The 15,692-nt window shown below is 35.5% G+C and overlaps 1 protein-coding gene across 2 annotated transcripts; it reads right to left on the reverse strand.

The window, feature by feature from the left end:
- Positions 1 to 62: 62 nt before the first annotated feature.
- ZFYVE21 (zinc finger FYVE-type containing 21) lies at positions 63 to 15,599 on the reverse strand. Of its 2 annotated transcripts, XM_039368950.1 has the most exons (8): positions 15,385 to 15,599; positions 13,548 to 13,598; positions 10,851 to 11,019; positions 10,179 to 10,254; positions 9,279 to 9,370; positions 6,249 to 6,302; positions 2,285 to 2,427; positions 63 to 768 (listed from the first exon to the last, which is right to left on the reverse strand). In XM_039368950.1, the coding sequence occupies exons 1-8, from the start codon at positions 15,514 to 15,516 to the stop codon at positions 733 to 735; spliced, it is 753 nt and encodes a 250-aa protein (XP_039224884.1). In that variant the 5' UTR covers positions 15,517 to 15,599; the 3' UTR covers positions 63 to 732. The 2 variants fall into 2 exon arrangements, with proteins under 2 accessions (XP_039224884.1, XP_039224885.1); XM_039368951.1 differs by lacking the exon at positions 6,249 to 6,302 and having other exon boundaries at positions 15,385 to 15,598.
- Between the last annotated feature and the right edge of the window lie 93 nt (positions 15,600 to 15,692).

Raw genomic sequence — 15,692 nt, forward strand, 5'->3', positions numbered from 1 at the left:
TTCAAATTGACAACACCAATCTGCATATTACTTAAATGAATTCTCAGTAGTGCTACATCAGACAAGCTTACATAGTATTTAATAAGATTTTATTAGCCAAATCTCAAATTATCACAAAACATGTCTATAAAATCTCAAAAACAATTTTGCTGACAGTTTCATTCAAAAAGGCCAATTTATACAGCACTATTTGTAGTATTTGGTAAATCTTAATTTTACAACAAAAAAAAACTTTAATCTCATGATACAAACCCCTCACCAGAAGACAGGGAGATTCTATATAAAATAATACCTAAGGTGGATTTGATAGATCATCTGGGGGCGGGGGGAAACCTGAGATCTACATTTCTGAAGAATTTTTTTCTGGAACAGTGAGGATTGGTTTTAAGTGAATTACATAATTTTCATTATAAAAGTTGTGCTATATATTTAGCAATAGTGCAGGTCACACTTCATTTTACATATTAAGTGCAGATAAGATTTAACAAAATAAAGTCGTAGATGCAGACTTGCAGTGGTCTGTTTAAAGCATTAATACACTGTATACATATTGCACACTAAATAAGTGAATACTTATAGGTCCAAATACTCACATTATAATTGGCCAGTGCTCACATGATGAACCACATTTAATGTAGGAAAGGAGGAAGGAAAATCCCTATACCATGTGTAAATAGCAAGTAGTAAGCTTATTTTTAGAGCAAATCTTTTCCCTCAATTCCAAAATACTCCCTATTGATCCCGAGATTCATAAAGAAGTTTTGCTGCCTGTAAGATGACAAAAAAGGAAGAATAACATATGAATTGTCATTTTCTGAAGCTACTGGAATTGCACATGCAATTCAGCACTGGGGCTGAATTATTTCTGAATGCATTCAAATTGTTATAATAGAAGAAAAACACAAAGCAAGATATTTTAAATGTTAAGATTCTGATTCATCAAATGGCACATGGAAAATTTTGTAGAATTTCATAAGATAAATAGTAATAGTAGTAAAGTTGGAAGGGACCTTGGAGGTCATCTAGTCCAACCCCCTGCTCAGGAAGGAAACCCTACACCATTTCGGACAAATGGCTGTCCAATCTCTTCTTAAAAACTTCCAGTGTTTATTTTATTTTATTTATTTATGAGACTTATATACCGCTTTAAGTGCAAGCACTCTCTAAGCGGTGTACACCAGTAAGCAATGTATATATATATTTACATTGCCCCCAACAATCTGGGTCCTCATTTTACCTACCTCGGAAGGATGGAAGGCTGAGTCAACCTTGAGCCGGTGAGATTTGAACCACTGACCTGCTAAACACAGTCAGCTAAAGTGGCCTGCAGTACTGCACTCTAACTGCTGCGCCACCTCGGCTCGGTTGGGGCATTTACTGCTTCTGGAGGTAGGCTGTTCCACTGATTAATTGTTCTTATTGTCAGGAAGTTTCTCCTTAGTTCTAGGTTGCTTCTCTCCTTGATTAGTTTCCACCCGTTGCTTCTTGTCCTGCCTTCAGGTGCTTTGGAAAATAGCTTAATTCCCTCTTCTTTATGGGCAGCCCCATAATTATGATTCTCTTTATATGAAAATCTGTACACAAACATTTATGTTGGTTTATGGCCATAATACAGATAGTCCTCAACTTATTACCATAATTGGAACCAAAATTTCAATCTTAGTCACTGCAGTTGTAGGTCGAGACTAGACCCATCTTTTTACATTTTTTTGCAAGCCATTAAGCTAAACAGCAGCAGTTAAACAGATAAAAAAAGATTGCAAATCATGGTAAGATGACTTCAAGGCACTGCAACAAAGGCAAACCAGTTGCCAAATGCCAAAAATGTGGTCACATGACTGTGGGAGGATATTGTGACATTTTACAGCAGCTAGAACTGCCTAAATACCATGGATTAGGTTAACAATGGCAAACAGGATTGCAAACACTGCCAGCCTAAATGATGCAGTCATGTTGTATGACCACATTATTAACAATGGAAATTCTGGTCTCTGTTGCTGTCATAAGTCAAAGACTACCTCAACTTAGTATTTGACTAATAGTCTTTGGTAGCTAAACATCACTCTTCTAAAAGATGTGGTTTTGATTACAATGGCATACCTGCCATCCTGACTCTGAACTTCAGTGGATTCTCCCAGTAGAAGAGACCATTGCTAACACCATGTTTCTTGCCAATTTCCTATTGGCATTTTGGATGCTGATAACTGAACAGTGGATTAGGTTTATCTAAAAGTACTCTTATAGGCGTTTAAGGCATAATTTAATTAACAATTGCTTTAGTTACCTTATGCATTGCTGCTAGCCAGGTAGCTGCTAGCTTTTTATTGGAATTGAAATCTTCACCAGCAGTAAATTTAATCTGTTTGAATTCATCTGATCCTGGTATTTTGTACTGAAGTAGCATACCTGTAGCACGAGTATTGCCTCCTAAGGGAAAACAAATAAGGGAAAAATACTTTATTTGTTACAAATACAAAGGACTGTACCAAACCATAGCTGCTTTTTTTTTTTTTGACAGAATGGATTCTATCACCAGAAAAATTACACATCCCAAAATGCAATCCAAACTTTTGAGTAAATCTCTGAACCAGACTTAGAGAAAGGAGAACAAGACGAAATTCCATTATGCAAGTGGAAGTTTACTCAAGTGGTGTTAGATGTAATCCAGATTTACACTCCAAAGCAAATACAGCTTTATCCCTACAATAGTAGCTGGTTAACTTTTCATATCTTTCTAACCCCAGTCACTGATAAATACAGGAAAGAATATGGAGTAATGGATTAAACTCTAGGTTGCATAGTCACATCAAGAAATAATGATATGGAGAAAGCCACATGCAAAACATCTATGGCTGAGCAAGTATTCAGACTGGGTAGCTTTGAGGTTACAAGACAAATGTCTAACCGAACTAGTGTTTTTAAAGGCCTCATATTCAAGAGTACATGTGAAGAATGTGCATTACACAAGACTTTTATTTGGATGATGTATGCTCAAACAAAACAAAACTATGCCCTTGAATTATTAGTAAAAAGTCACAAAATACAGTAGATGAGACAAACCTTAAATAGCTTGCAACAATGGAAAAAAGATGGAGTAGTATAAAATAATTCAATCCATTAAATACAGAAATTATTTTAACCATCTTTCAGTATATGGATTCTGCAAAATACAGATTTATTTAAAATATTAAACTGAACTAAAATATGACTTGGTCATAATGTTTAAGTCAGTCCACCTTTATGATTACATCCCAAATTCAATACTGCTTCAACAACAACAAAACAAAATACTTGTACCCATCTCCTCCATTACAAGTTGACATCTATTTTGAAGGTACAATTTTGAATATTTTTTTTCCTGTGAGATTGTTGGTTGAGAGTTGACTTGAAAACCCCAACTAAAACCACTAAAATCTACAATTAGATTTTTTAAAAAAAATCTACATGTGTTTGTAACATTAGACGTGTCCAAGAAATATTACGAAGGCAAAGTCCCTGTTTATTCCTTTTTAGTAGAAAAAAAATCAAAATCCTTGTATTTGTACTGTTGCACAAATGCAGAAACTGCTGATTTGAGACTAACAAAGCACATACAGAGGATGGCTCTTTGAATTCTTTCCAACACTTTAAAACAGTTGTGTTTTAGATCACATGATTGAAAATGTCATGTCAACCTTCTGCCCAACTGCCTCTTTCAGGAAAGCATTGGGAGATTTTTTTTTCTAGATTCTTTTCTCTGCAGCCCCTGCCTGATACTGTTCAATCTTTCTTTTGCAATTCCTCCTATAATATCAAATTTAGTCCTATTCGGTTATCCTGCTCTCAAGTCCATCTACATATTTTTTTCCCAAGATTCTACTGTGTTGGAAAGAATACAGGTAAACGTTGACATATAACCTGAGCGACTGTTCCAAGTTACAATGGGGAGTTACTTATGACCCAGATTCAAAGTTATGATGGTCGCCCCCCTATGGTCACATGACAGTACTTCAGATACTCGGCAACCAAGATACATTTATGGCTGTTTGCAGCATCCCACAATCAGGCAGCAGTCTTTTATGATGGTTTTGACAAAAATTAGCATTTACTTCCAAATTTCAGCAAAACAGTGGTTTTACAACTGTCACAACTTCGAACCATTACAGTTGTAAGTGAAAGACTAACCGTGAAAACAAAAGAGAAGTGGGAAAGAGCTGATGTTGTTACTCTTTCATTAGTGATGTAAGACTGGAATTCTCTTCTGCCATATTTTTCTGTAGACATATTTCTCATTTCTAGAAGATTAGCATTTTATAAAGCTCACTTAACTAATGGAAATAGTATCAAAAATAATTTTGGGATTGTAATTTCTCAGAATATATTAAGAAATACATAACTAATGCACAGCTCTTGAATTGTGTTAATGTGAGAATACTAAAACAAGTCAATTATTCTATTTTATGCAATGATAAATGTATTTGAGTGAAAAGTAATATAATAATTAAATTGTGAATATGAACCATAGTAAGTGAGCTTTCTGAGATATCTAAACTGTGATTTAATAGTTTAAACAGCATAGAGGTGATTCAACAGGTAAAACTAATGCGACATTCTTTTCAGTTTTGTTTGATTAAAAAAAGTCAACATGCTAAAATAATCCTGAGACAAAAATATTTTTTTTAAATGGCTATTTCTGAACACTGATCTAGCAACAAGGCTACTTGATTTTTGAAGTATATTCCAAAATAGTATTTCAGCGGGTGCAAGACATAAATTTAGTATTTTTGCTGAAGCTCTTCAAAGCAGATACATGTTTTCCCAGGATCACTTGGCAACTGCAGAAAGCAATCATGGGAAAGACATGGCTGCTTTAAAAATTGCAAACAGATACTATATTTTCTCCCTCAAGAAATCTGAATCACCCTTTGGAATTGAATCTGAACAGTTGCACAGTCCAATTACTCAAATAGTATAAAGCCATATTACATTTTAAGTTTATTGTAGATATTTAAAAAGCTGAATGTACAAATCAGCTCCTACATAACTTTATACACTGTGTTCAAACTGATGTAATCAGAACTGGTCTATTGGTAAGGCAGAATGAATCCTTTACCTTGAGTAACTAATTGTGGCCACTTCCTGAAAAACTGTCATTTTAATTCATCTACTCAAAGCTACCATCTACCCAACCCCATTCTCAGAGCAATGCATGCAAGGGAAGTGACCATAGATGACTGTAGTGTTGCAAACAGAGAGGTATTACAGGTTTCTCAATGTGACATATCAGTCAGGAAAGGCAATGAAGCAACCAGAAACAATAGTAAGTGCTGCCACTTCCACAGTGAGGTCATAGCCTAAAACAGGGGTGTCAGACTTGCAATGTCACGTGACATGTCAGGACATATCACAACTTTTTTTACATTGCCGGCAATGGGATGGGTGCAATTTTGGCATGACGCATCCGGCCTGTGGGCCGGCAGTTTGACACCCCTGCCTAAAGTATTTGCTCAGATTCCTTAGGTGCAATTCTGTAGAAAGATAGGATACACAGCTGCTATGGCTGTGCTAAGCGGTGTATTACATCTTTCCCACAGTGTTATCATAAATGATATCAAATATAACTTCTTCTGTCTTCCTAATCCTGATCCTTCCCATTTTTTCCAACATCAAATCAGGTCCTTGGCCTAAAATAGTTCCACATTTCTGCTGGGGGGGGGGCAAAGTTGAAACCATCATCTATTGGATTTATGATATTCATCCAGTGAAAAGGTTTTCCTTTTTACATGACTTTCCCCATCTTACCTGGAATTATGAAATAATCAAATCTCTTTTTCTTAAGCCGAAACCACCCAATCCCTACTCACAAAAAAACTTTTGACAGTTTCATTCATGACAGATAAATCTCTTCGCTGAACCCAAATAAGTAAATGTATACATAATTTTGGAGAAAAGCAAAGCACATCTGACTTACTCCAATAAAAAAATAGCAAGATATTTTTTACTTTTAATATTTCAGCCTAACACAACTTCTTTTAACGTTTAACTTTTGTAACCCAAGCCTAGCTATCAGACAAAGAGATGAAAAAAGGAACAGCCGCTAGATGTAGCCTGGAGAATGCTAGATGGCCATCAAGATAGTTGATCGTGAATGGATCTAACGTTCAGCCACTAAGGAAACATTCCCATAAAAAAACTATCTGCAGTAGGCCTCACATCCTGAAGAAATAATATAAAAAGCATGCTTAGGAGTAATGAGTTCCAGTGCTGACCTTCCATAATGTGTTCACTTTCCAAGAGGCAGGTATAAGTATGAGTGTCGTTTTCTACATCAAGGAAGCAGGCAAGCAATGAAGAGAAATGTTAATAAAAAGAAATACAGAAGGTTTAAAATGAAGATTCAATTTATAGCCATAAAAAATGAACAGATAGGATTAAGTCATTTGGGAAAATATACAGAAAGCTACAGACCAGAAATGGGTATGGATGCAATTTAATCCAGTGACAGAATACTTGAAACCCTGGTCTCAGATTTTACTATTCTTTTTCCCTGAATTCTCACCACCGCATTTTTATATAATCTAGTTTCAATGGTTTAAAGGTCAGCAAAATCTTGTATTTTTCAGAACCGGCATTAATGAAATAATTCTTACATAGTAGTTACTTTTGTGACTAACACAATGTTAAGGAAAAATAAAAAATGAGCTATTGAAATCCAAAATTTTCTTAAAACTATGTGATTTAATAATGGGCTGGTGTAATATTTGTTCATAATACAGTTCCACATTACTTTAAAATGTACAAATAGAAATATTTTAAAATTACATTCTATAAACTATTATGCATATAACTAGACTCTCAATGATTCTAAGTAATTGAACACAACAGGTTTTACACTGATTTGTTTAATTACCAGTCACATCTTTAGGAAGTCATCCTGTTGTTAATACCAGCTAAAAGTAATTCCTAGACTTTCCAAAAATAATTAGAGTATCTGATTTGCAGCATGCTCCCCATCATGTTTCTTATTTTGAGTTTATTTTGAATTAGTAGTTCTCTCCATTTTTATATTGCTAATATCCTGTAATTTTGTATGTATGTATGTATGTGTGTGTATGTATGTATGTATGTGTGTGTGTGTGTACACACACACACACACACACACACACACACACACACACACACACATAATTAGACATTAAAAACAAGGTTTGGAATGAAACAATGATTGAGTTTCTCATGGAATACTTGTAACTTTGTGACATATTGCAAATACAGCCAGTATAAATCTTTTTTGCTAGGTTAATGAAGTGAGAAACAAGTCCTAATTACATGCTTACATCTGTGGCAGAAGCTACTATCTAAAATAACTATTTTATTATTTACAAAAAAAGTGTAAATACTAGCAATAAATACTAGTCCCGGTGTGTAACTTGGAACCTCTTGGACTCACGGCTCCTGCTGCATTGTGTGCCAGTTATGCCCCTTCTTGGACAGGGAGGCCTACCATTCTGTCATTCTCCCAATTGGTCTATTGCAACCCACTCTGCCTGGGGCTACCTTTGAAAAGTATCTGGAAGCTTCAACAGTGCAGAATCGGCTGTGCAAACCATACTGGGTGCCCAATGAAGAGCCCATAAAACACCTTTGCTCCACAAACTGCATTAGGTACCAGTTTGCTTCCTGGTCCAATTCTTGGTGTTGATCATCACCTATAAAATCCTATATGGCAAAGGACCAAGCTACCTACAGAGCTGGCTTCATCCCATTACATCAGCCCATCTCACTCATTCAGGCAAGGAAAGTACGCTGCAGTCAAAGAATTTTGACAGGCAGGGTCTACAGGACAGCCTTCTGTGCCACTACCCTACACTGTGGAACACCCTGCCTTCAGAGATGAGGAAAGCCCCCAATCTCTTGGCACTCCTCAAAGGAGTCAAAACTTGGCTAACCAGCCTTAGACATGGGGGACACAGAGGTCCATACAACTGTGTAGCTGGCTGGCTCCTTGAGAATTTCTCCCACCTGTATTAACAATTGCTAAGCCCCCATCTTAGAATTTTTCACCTTCTGAAATTTTGTATTTTTTATAATTTTAAACCTTTTAAATCTTAAATTAATTCTGATTTTTAAAATTTTATTCATTATATTGTACACTGCCTACAGTCCCTCTCTGAGAGAGATGGGTGGTTAAGAAATACAATAAATAAATATTTGCAAGCTCTAGTATGATAGCAATAAGTATTATCTGACAGTTAATATATTCAACAATACTTTCATTGTGCACAAATGTGACACATGCAATAATTATACTTAATTATATAAAAAATCTTGTTCATTAACATATGTATTAATCGGAAAGTGCAAAAGCTACTAATATTCTAAACTGAACTAAAATAGAGATGTCTAAGCAATCACATTCTTTTAAAAAAATTCCTACAGACCTATGTGTACTGTGTGGCCCTGTAATTGCTCACTATTGTATTAACAATTATAAGTTCATTATATCACAACATTCTCGGACTGGATGTTTCTGAACTATTGCTATCTAAATAACCACCACCACCCCTTGTTCATAATACTAAAATGATTCCTGAAGAAATGCAGCCAGTTCCCATTTTTACTTATTTGATTGTATCATACATTTTCTACAGAGATTCAAAAAACTTTTTTTTTTCTATTTTTCTCCTCCACAACAATTATCCTGTGTGGTAGGTTGGGCTAAGAGAGATTGACCGGCCCCAGGACACCCAAATAACTTCTCTTGCTGAGGCATATTTAAAGCAGGACTGTCCAATCCTGTTGCAGCAGTTTAACTACTAGGCCATCCTGATTTTTATCCTATATTTCATATAAGATATGTATTCCAGAAGAAAAGAACTCAGAGACAAATATGTTGCAGAATGCTTGCCATTAAGAAACAATATTTAAGAAAATATCCCAAGACGTTAACTATTAATATGAATAGAAATCTAAGAAGATTTGACAAGAAAGACACTAGGTAAAGAAAGCTGGATAAAATAATAGACATTTGAAAGGCAAAGTTAAAAAATGGCAATAGAAAAAGACTAAAGAGAAGCAATGAGGAAATATGTACTGCTAATAAGGAATCAGGTAGGGAAGAGAGAAGCAATGTATTGTGTTGCCTGACCTGGAATACAGATACTGATAGAGGAATTCTCTAAATTATGGTTTCAATCACACAAACACTATAATCTGGAAGGCTTAAACTATGAAAAGCAAAACCCAGTGATCTGAGCTGCAGGTTTCTAGTTACTATTTATGCTTAATAAAAAAATTACCTCCAGGAGTAAATCCTTCAGTAAGAATTTGGACAGTGGAAATATGTGAAATTTCTATTTCATAATGGCTTTCTCCATCCAAAAACAGATATCTGCACAAAGAGAAAAAATGATGTTCATTTCATGTATATTTAGTAATTCTTACAATACTAAGTCCCATACTAGAAAATAAATCATTTATATAATTATAAGACATTACATTTGTTAAAAATTTTCTTACTCATTATTGGTACTACCTATGTTTTGTTGTATCACTTCATAATAGTTTGAAGTCTTGTATCATTTAAAAAAAACCAGCAATATACTAAAACTGTTTCACACACACACACACAATTCATTCTCAAACAACATTTTTGTAAGTGTTTCTAACATAGGAAAAGCTATCCAAGGAAACCTCCTCCTAAATTCTGTCATCACTTCTATACTTGTAAACAAATTATTATATGTCAAAACAACTACCTCCTTAAAGCTTTATAAAATAATGAAAGAAAAGTATTGATTTTCCCAACTTGCTAAAGAAGATTAATCTACTGATATGAGTTGAAAAATATTTTTCTGAAATATTAAAATGTATTCCTCCAGTAAGATCATGCTTATACAATAACCAATACCAGAAAATTAATAAGGTGCACTAGACTACTTGTTAAATTATAAGAAAAACAAAAAATAATACATACCACAGCCAAAAGCTTCAAAAATGGAAACTGAAAAAGTATCAATTTTCTGCTAAGAGCAAATCAAAGCAATATTGCTCAGATGACACTTTGGAAATGACAGCTGGGATGTTTCTTAGGTAATTCTTCAAAATGTTAAGACAAAATATGTAACAAAGATAATATTTTTTCAGAAAAAGATTTCAACTGATTCAATTTGTACTAGCAAACACTTCACTCTTCTTACCTTTGGTTGTTGGAAAGTCGACAAACCATCATTTCTGTTGTTTCTGATGTCCCTGGAGTTACGAAGAATGTAGCACCTAAACATTGCACAAATGGAAGAAAAAGAATTAAAAGATACATTTTTAAAAGTACAATAAAATTAAAACAAGCTTAAATGTGCAATTCTCAATCTTACTATACAGAGTTAATGTTTATTAACCTTTCTCAGAACTTTTGTTATTAAGAGGAAAGAAATTGGGCATATCTAGATTATTCTTATTATAATGGGACAGAGGTTTCTCATTTTTCATTCTGGAATCCAAACATGTACTTATACCAAAAAATTCCAAGCTGAAGCTCCAAAATTTATGCTGACCCCAAACCTTCAGTACATTTCCCTAAGACCTGCAAGTATTGTTACTGAAGTGTAATCACTAAAGGGAAAATTACTATATAATGACTAAACTTGTACTGATATTACCCAAATTTAACAAAATCAGATATAGTTTCTGCCTTCTACTATCCACTACTGCCCTCGATATACCACTTAATAGCCAAGCATAATTTTTGGTTCAAATTTCACAATCCTGTTTTATGTCATTTATTTACTATTATTATTAAGTGTATCACCCAAAACAAACTCTTATATATTGTCTTTTAGCAAGTCAAATAAGAATCTATATTCAATACTTACCATTCATAAGCACTTTGAGTTGCCTGTCATAGAACTCCATTTCTTTCTGAGAAATGAGAGCACATTCAGCACACTGGCGTACAGGATCAACAAAGTACATACGAGGCAGAGGCACTTTCTTGCTGCAGCATTTATCACAAAAGCACTTTCCACATCTCCTGCAATGATGCTGGAATGGAGGAGAAAGAGAGAGAGAAAGAGAGAGGGATTAACCAAAATTGGATCATTACATTTAAAATATTTGTTTTTGATCTATTGCAAATTCTATCAGGCAGATAGAATACTGCAGCAGACGTACAAGGAGGATAAAGAGGATAAAATCCTGATAGGCCATGTTTTAAAAAAAAACCAGAATGTTTGCAAAAAGAAATTGAGAAAAATGTCTGAATTAGGTCTAAACTCTCATGTGCTAGAGGAAGCTGTCTTTGCAGATCACATTGCACTACTTCCTTAGTTTTCATGGAAGTCTAGCAATCAGTCCATGAAAATGCAGAGTACAATAAGCAGCATTTTCTAAACAAGCAGCTTGTTCTAAACAAAAAAGCACAGTCAGCAAGCTTCAAGTATCAAATGCGCAGAGTAATTTAGGTGAGATGGATGGTGTAGAAATATAATAAATATAAATAACTATCAGCGAACAAGAATTAATGCTTAAGTACTTAACTGAGCTAAAAGTTATATATTTAGAGAATATAAACAGTACTGAATAAATTTCGTAATCTCCATATCACAAAACTGAGGGAGACAGAGAGAGGGGGAAGGAAGGAAGGAAGGATTCATGTAACATATAAAGCCCACAAACAAATCACATCTTATCCTTAAAGAATTGCAAAAATTCTACCAATATAAGGTTTAATATACTCTATGATTGAAACTCAAATACTTTGGCCACCTAATGAGAAGGAAGGACTCCCTGGAGAAGGTCCTAATGCTGGAAAAGATTGAGAGCAATAGAAGAAGGGGACGACAGAGAATGAGGTGGCTGGATGGAGTCACTGAAGCAGTAGGCATGAGCTTAAATGGACTCCAGAAGATGGTAGAGGACAGGAAGGCCTGGAGGAATGTTGTCCATAGGGTCGCAATGGGTCGGACACGACTTCGCAACTAACAACAACAACATACTCTATGAATTAGATAGCTTGGTTTTTTTCATTAGTCCATAGTTAAGCTATCCACAGCGTCACATACCATGTGAAAATGACATTTGATCAGCCCAAATATTTCCTTCACTATCTAAAGGATAATTTGTCTATCCAAATTATGTTTGTCAAACAAACATCTTTGTGACATGAAATTTTAGGGCTATCAGATCAGTATTGCAATAATCTAAATCAGTGGTTCTCAACCTTTCTAATGCCGCGACCCCATAATACAGTTCCCCATGTTGTAGTGACCCCCAACCACTTATACATCACCGGGTGCCAGGGGCGTGGCCAAAGAAAAGGGGAAAAAAATGGCGGACAGCCTTGTTTGGCGACCCCCATGAAATGGTTGTTCGACCCCAAATGGGGTCCCGACCCACAGGTTCAGAACCACTGATCTAAATGAACACTAGATAGTAGAACTACTGTGCCATCTAATGGATCATCCAGATTTTTATTCTGGCAGCCCTATGCAATACTCCATCCTTATAACTATAGTTTTGAAACGATTTTTGTTACTGTAATTGCTTATCAAAAACTCAGTGAAGTTGCAACACAAGAAAGCAATTACATTGTTTGAGAAATTGTAAAGCATATAATTTATATAAATACATAATTTATATAATCATATAACATTCATGATATAATTGTAAAGCAAAACAGCTGCATCATGCAAACTTTTTATTTCATTTAGGCCTAAAATTGTTCATTTAGCCCTAAAATTATGTGTGTGAGACTTTTAAATCAAGGTTAAACATAAGTACAACCTGGCCAACTGGTTTATTCAAGAAATCAAAATCAAATACACCCTGAATTAATATGTGGACACAGCAAATCTGTAGCATCAAAAAGCATATGTAGTTTTCAACTGTAATGTGTATTGCTTGCATGGCCTGACTAAAAAGAAATCTAATTAGAGAATAAACCGTAATTGCCTCCAGGATAACAATGTAGAAAAGAGCCAGATTTGTGAAAGTACTTCTTATTGCATATGTAGTGTTCAACAGTCATGTATAGCGAGATTTGTAATTCTGGTTTATACTTAAAGCAAATGATATACATTTTGAAGGTGCTATCCGGCTAAACTTGAGCCTAGGACTTTGAATGGGTTAAAGACCCCATTTTTTGATTTCCTGTTGTTTAATTATCTGCTGTATATATTTATTTTTGGATGTTTCTATTGTTTTAAAGGTTTTTAAAGGTTTTGTTTTTATATTTTTATCATTAAGCTGCCCAAAGTCGTTGGTTGAGATGTGCAGCTGTAGAAGTTGAAAAAATAAATAAATTCATCTACTGAAAATTTTAAAAGTGTTCACAATGCAATGTCAAGAAGATAGAAAAACCATAAAGAAAAATTGGTATCATTATTATGTTCAGTATAAGCTACACTAAGTTTTTTCAGTACAAACTACTGCTTTCCTAAATGCTACAGCTATCAGTATAACATATTCATTTGGTATGCAGAACATTCTATTCAATGGTGATGACTGTGGGGAGGACATTTTATTGCTTTCGGGAGAATGCTCTACAATAAATTTGCATCCAAACTCTTTACCTTTCTGGTTATGAAGTCAAACTTTGCACTGCACTGCATACATCTAGGACACTATAAAATAATAATACAAACATATTAAAATTTGACTGTTTCAGCCAAGGACTAAAAGAATACATGGCATATATTATGTGACACAATTCTAAAGAGCTTCATTGATTTACATGAGTAAGTCTCATAAAATGCTTCTACAGAGATCATTTTTCTGTACCATATCTTCCTATTAAAACAAAACAAAAAAAATACAAGATCATCTGTAGTTCAAATTCAAGCACAATTAGCATGATCCATCTAAGGACTACTTTCTGAGATCATATCTAAACCCCAGATTTAAAACTGCTTGAAATCAATCTCGATGTTACCATTTCTTCTAATGAACTTTAACAACTGATTCCTGTCCACTTGATTTTCTTCACCTTTATACCGCATATTTTCCAGACAGTACTTGAAATATCTCTTTACGTAAAAGGATAAAAACACCAATTTATATTGGGCATAAAAATATGTTATATGGGGAAAGGGGAGGTAAGCCCTGAAGAAACAAAGATTACTAAAGAATGTTATTCTTCACATATATTGTTATGAAGACTTGCATTTTACAAGAGTCTCAATCACAAAGTTTTGTTCTTCCACATAAGGACAATATATACTGCCAATATTTTTCATAATTCATGGAACATAAAATATGTTGGGCTGCTATGAAATGTACTTTATCCTATTGTTCTTGGATGACATTCTAAGCTTCAACAAGCTTCAACCTACTTGCTATACAAATATTATCTATTTCTGACATCATTTAACAAGCATCCTAGAAGTGATATTGTTTGCAATGTTATTGAAACTTTGGTAATTCATGATTTTCCAGTATTTGATAAAATATGCACAACACATTTAGCTAAGCACTTGGGTTTTTTTTCAACCTAACATTTGCAAAGAATGATTTATTATGTATCAGTTGTCAATTCTTGGTGTATATAGTATGTTGTAAAACCACTGCTCTACTGAGTACATTTGCACCTTTCTTGTTGTAAGTCTGAAACACTGACTATTCTTCTGCCACCTTCTGCTTAAGATCCTGCAGCTTCTACATTCACCTCAGCTTTTCTTTCCAAGCCATGATTTGTTTTCTAGGTCTCTTTAGCTATGTGTGATCAGTTTCCTTATTATTTCCATGAATGGGAATTCCATAAATGAGCAGAATACTTCTCCCTTCAAATCCCTCACCCAAACTAATTTCTTCCATGAAACATATACTTAATCCATCACCCATTGTTGAAAGTAAACCTTATAATTGTTTCAAATAGAAAACTTCACTATTTTATTTCTTTAAAGCATTTATATAGCCGCGTATGTTACAACCAACTTTGGGTAGCTCCCAATACTGCAGCAATCAGGAACCCCCTAATCAAGCCACTATTGTTTTCTACTCAGACACCCCCTGCTGGCGAACAGAAGAACAGCACATCAAGTTCTAGCCCCGTTTTTAGCAAACTGTTCTGATGTTCTGCTAGGAGGGTGATTTTAAGGCAGGACGTTCAGAGACTCGGTCCAATAAGCCTGAAGGGCGAGCTTTGAGCGTCGCAGCAGGACTTTCATCCCGGGGGGGGGGAAAGCTCTCCAAAGGGGGAAAAGACCTGAAGGTAAAAAATGGGAGGTGAAGCGTAGAGCACAACTGAAGTTCCGCGAAGGTTTTTCCACAATCCTGGTTTTTCCACAATCCAACCGTCTCATGACGAATAGGGACTGATGGGACAGGCTCTGGCGGAGGGCGGCAGAGCCTGAAAAGAGGGAGGAGATATATTGAACAGAGTCCAGAGCTGAGCAGCCCTACCACCGTTACCTCCTTATCCGGCACCCACGGCGGCTCTTCCAATCCGAAAGGGCTCTGCGTAGCCCGGCTTTCGGGGACCATTCGGAGCCCACTAGGGGAGCGAATCAACTTCTTGCCATCAGGGGCCTCGCGGCCCGACATTTTCACTTCAGAGCTCGTACCACAGCCGCCGCCACACGGCGACGCGCCCAAACCGTCGATCCACCCCAACCACCCAATCCGAAGCCACTGCCCCGCCACAACCATCCAATCGCCATCAGATTCACTAAAGATAGACGTCTCTCCTGACCAATGAAAGTTGAGAAACGTTTCTCTTG

This window comes from Crotalus tigris, unplaced genomic scaffold, assembly GCF_016545835.1.
Source record: "Crotalus tigris isolate CLP2741 ecotype Arizona unplaced genomic scaffold, ASM1654583v1 scf7180000020955.813331, whole genome shotgun sequence".
Taxonomy (NCBI): Eukaryota; Metazoa; Chordata; class Lepidosauria; order Squamata; family Viperidae; genus Crotalus; species Crotalus tigris.

Excerpts from the sequence above, each read along its gene's own strand:
- ZFYVE21 (XM_039368950.1), bottom strand. The coding sequence starts at position 15,516 with ATGTCGGGCCGCGAGGCCCCTGATGGCAAGAAGTTGATTCGCTCCCCT. Across the intron at positions 9,371-10,178 it reads CGACTTTCCAACAACCAAAG|ATATCTGTTTTTGGATGGAG; the intron begins GTAAGAAGAGTG and ends CTCTTTGTGCAG. Across the intron at positions 6,303-9,278 it reads TGAAGGATTTACTCCTGGAG|AAAACGACACTCATACTTAT; the intron begins GTAATTTTTTTA and ends TCCTTGATGTAG.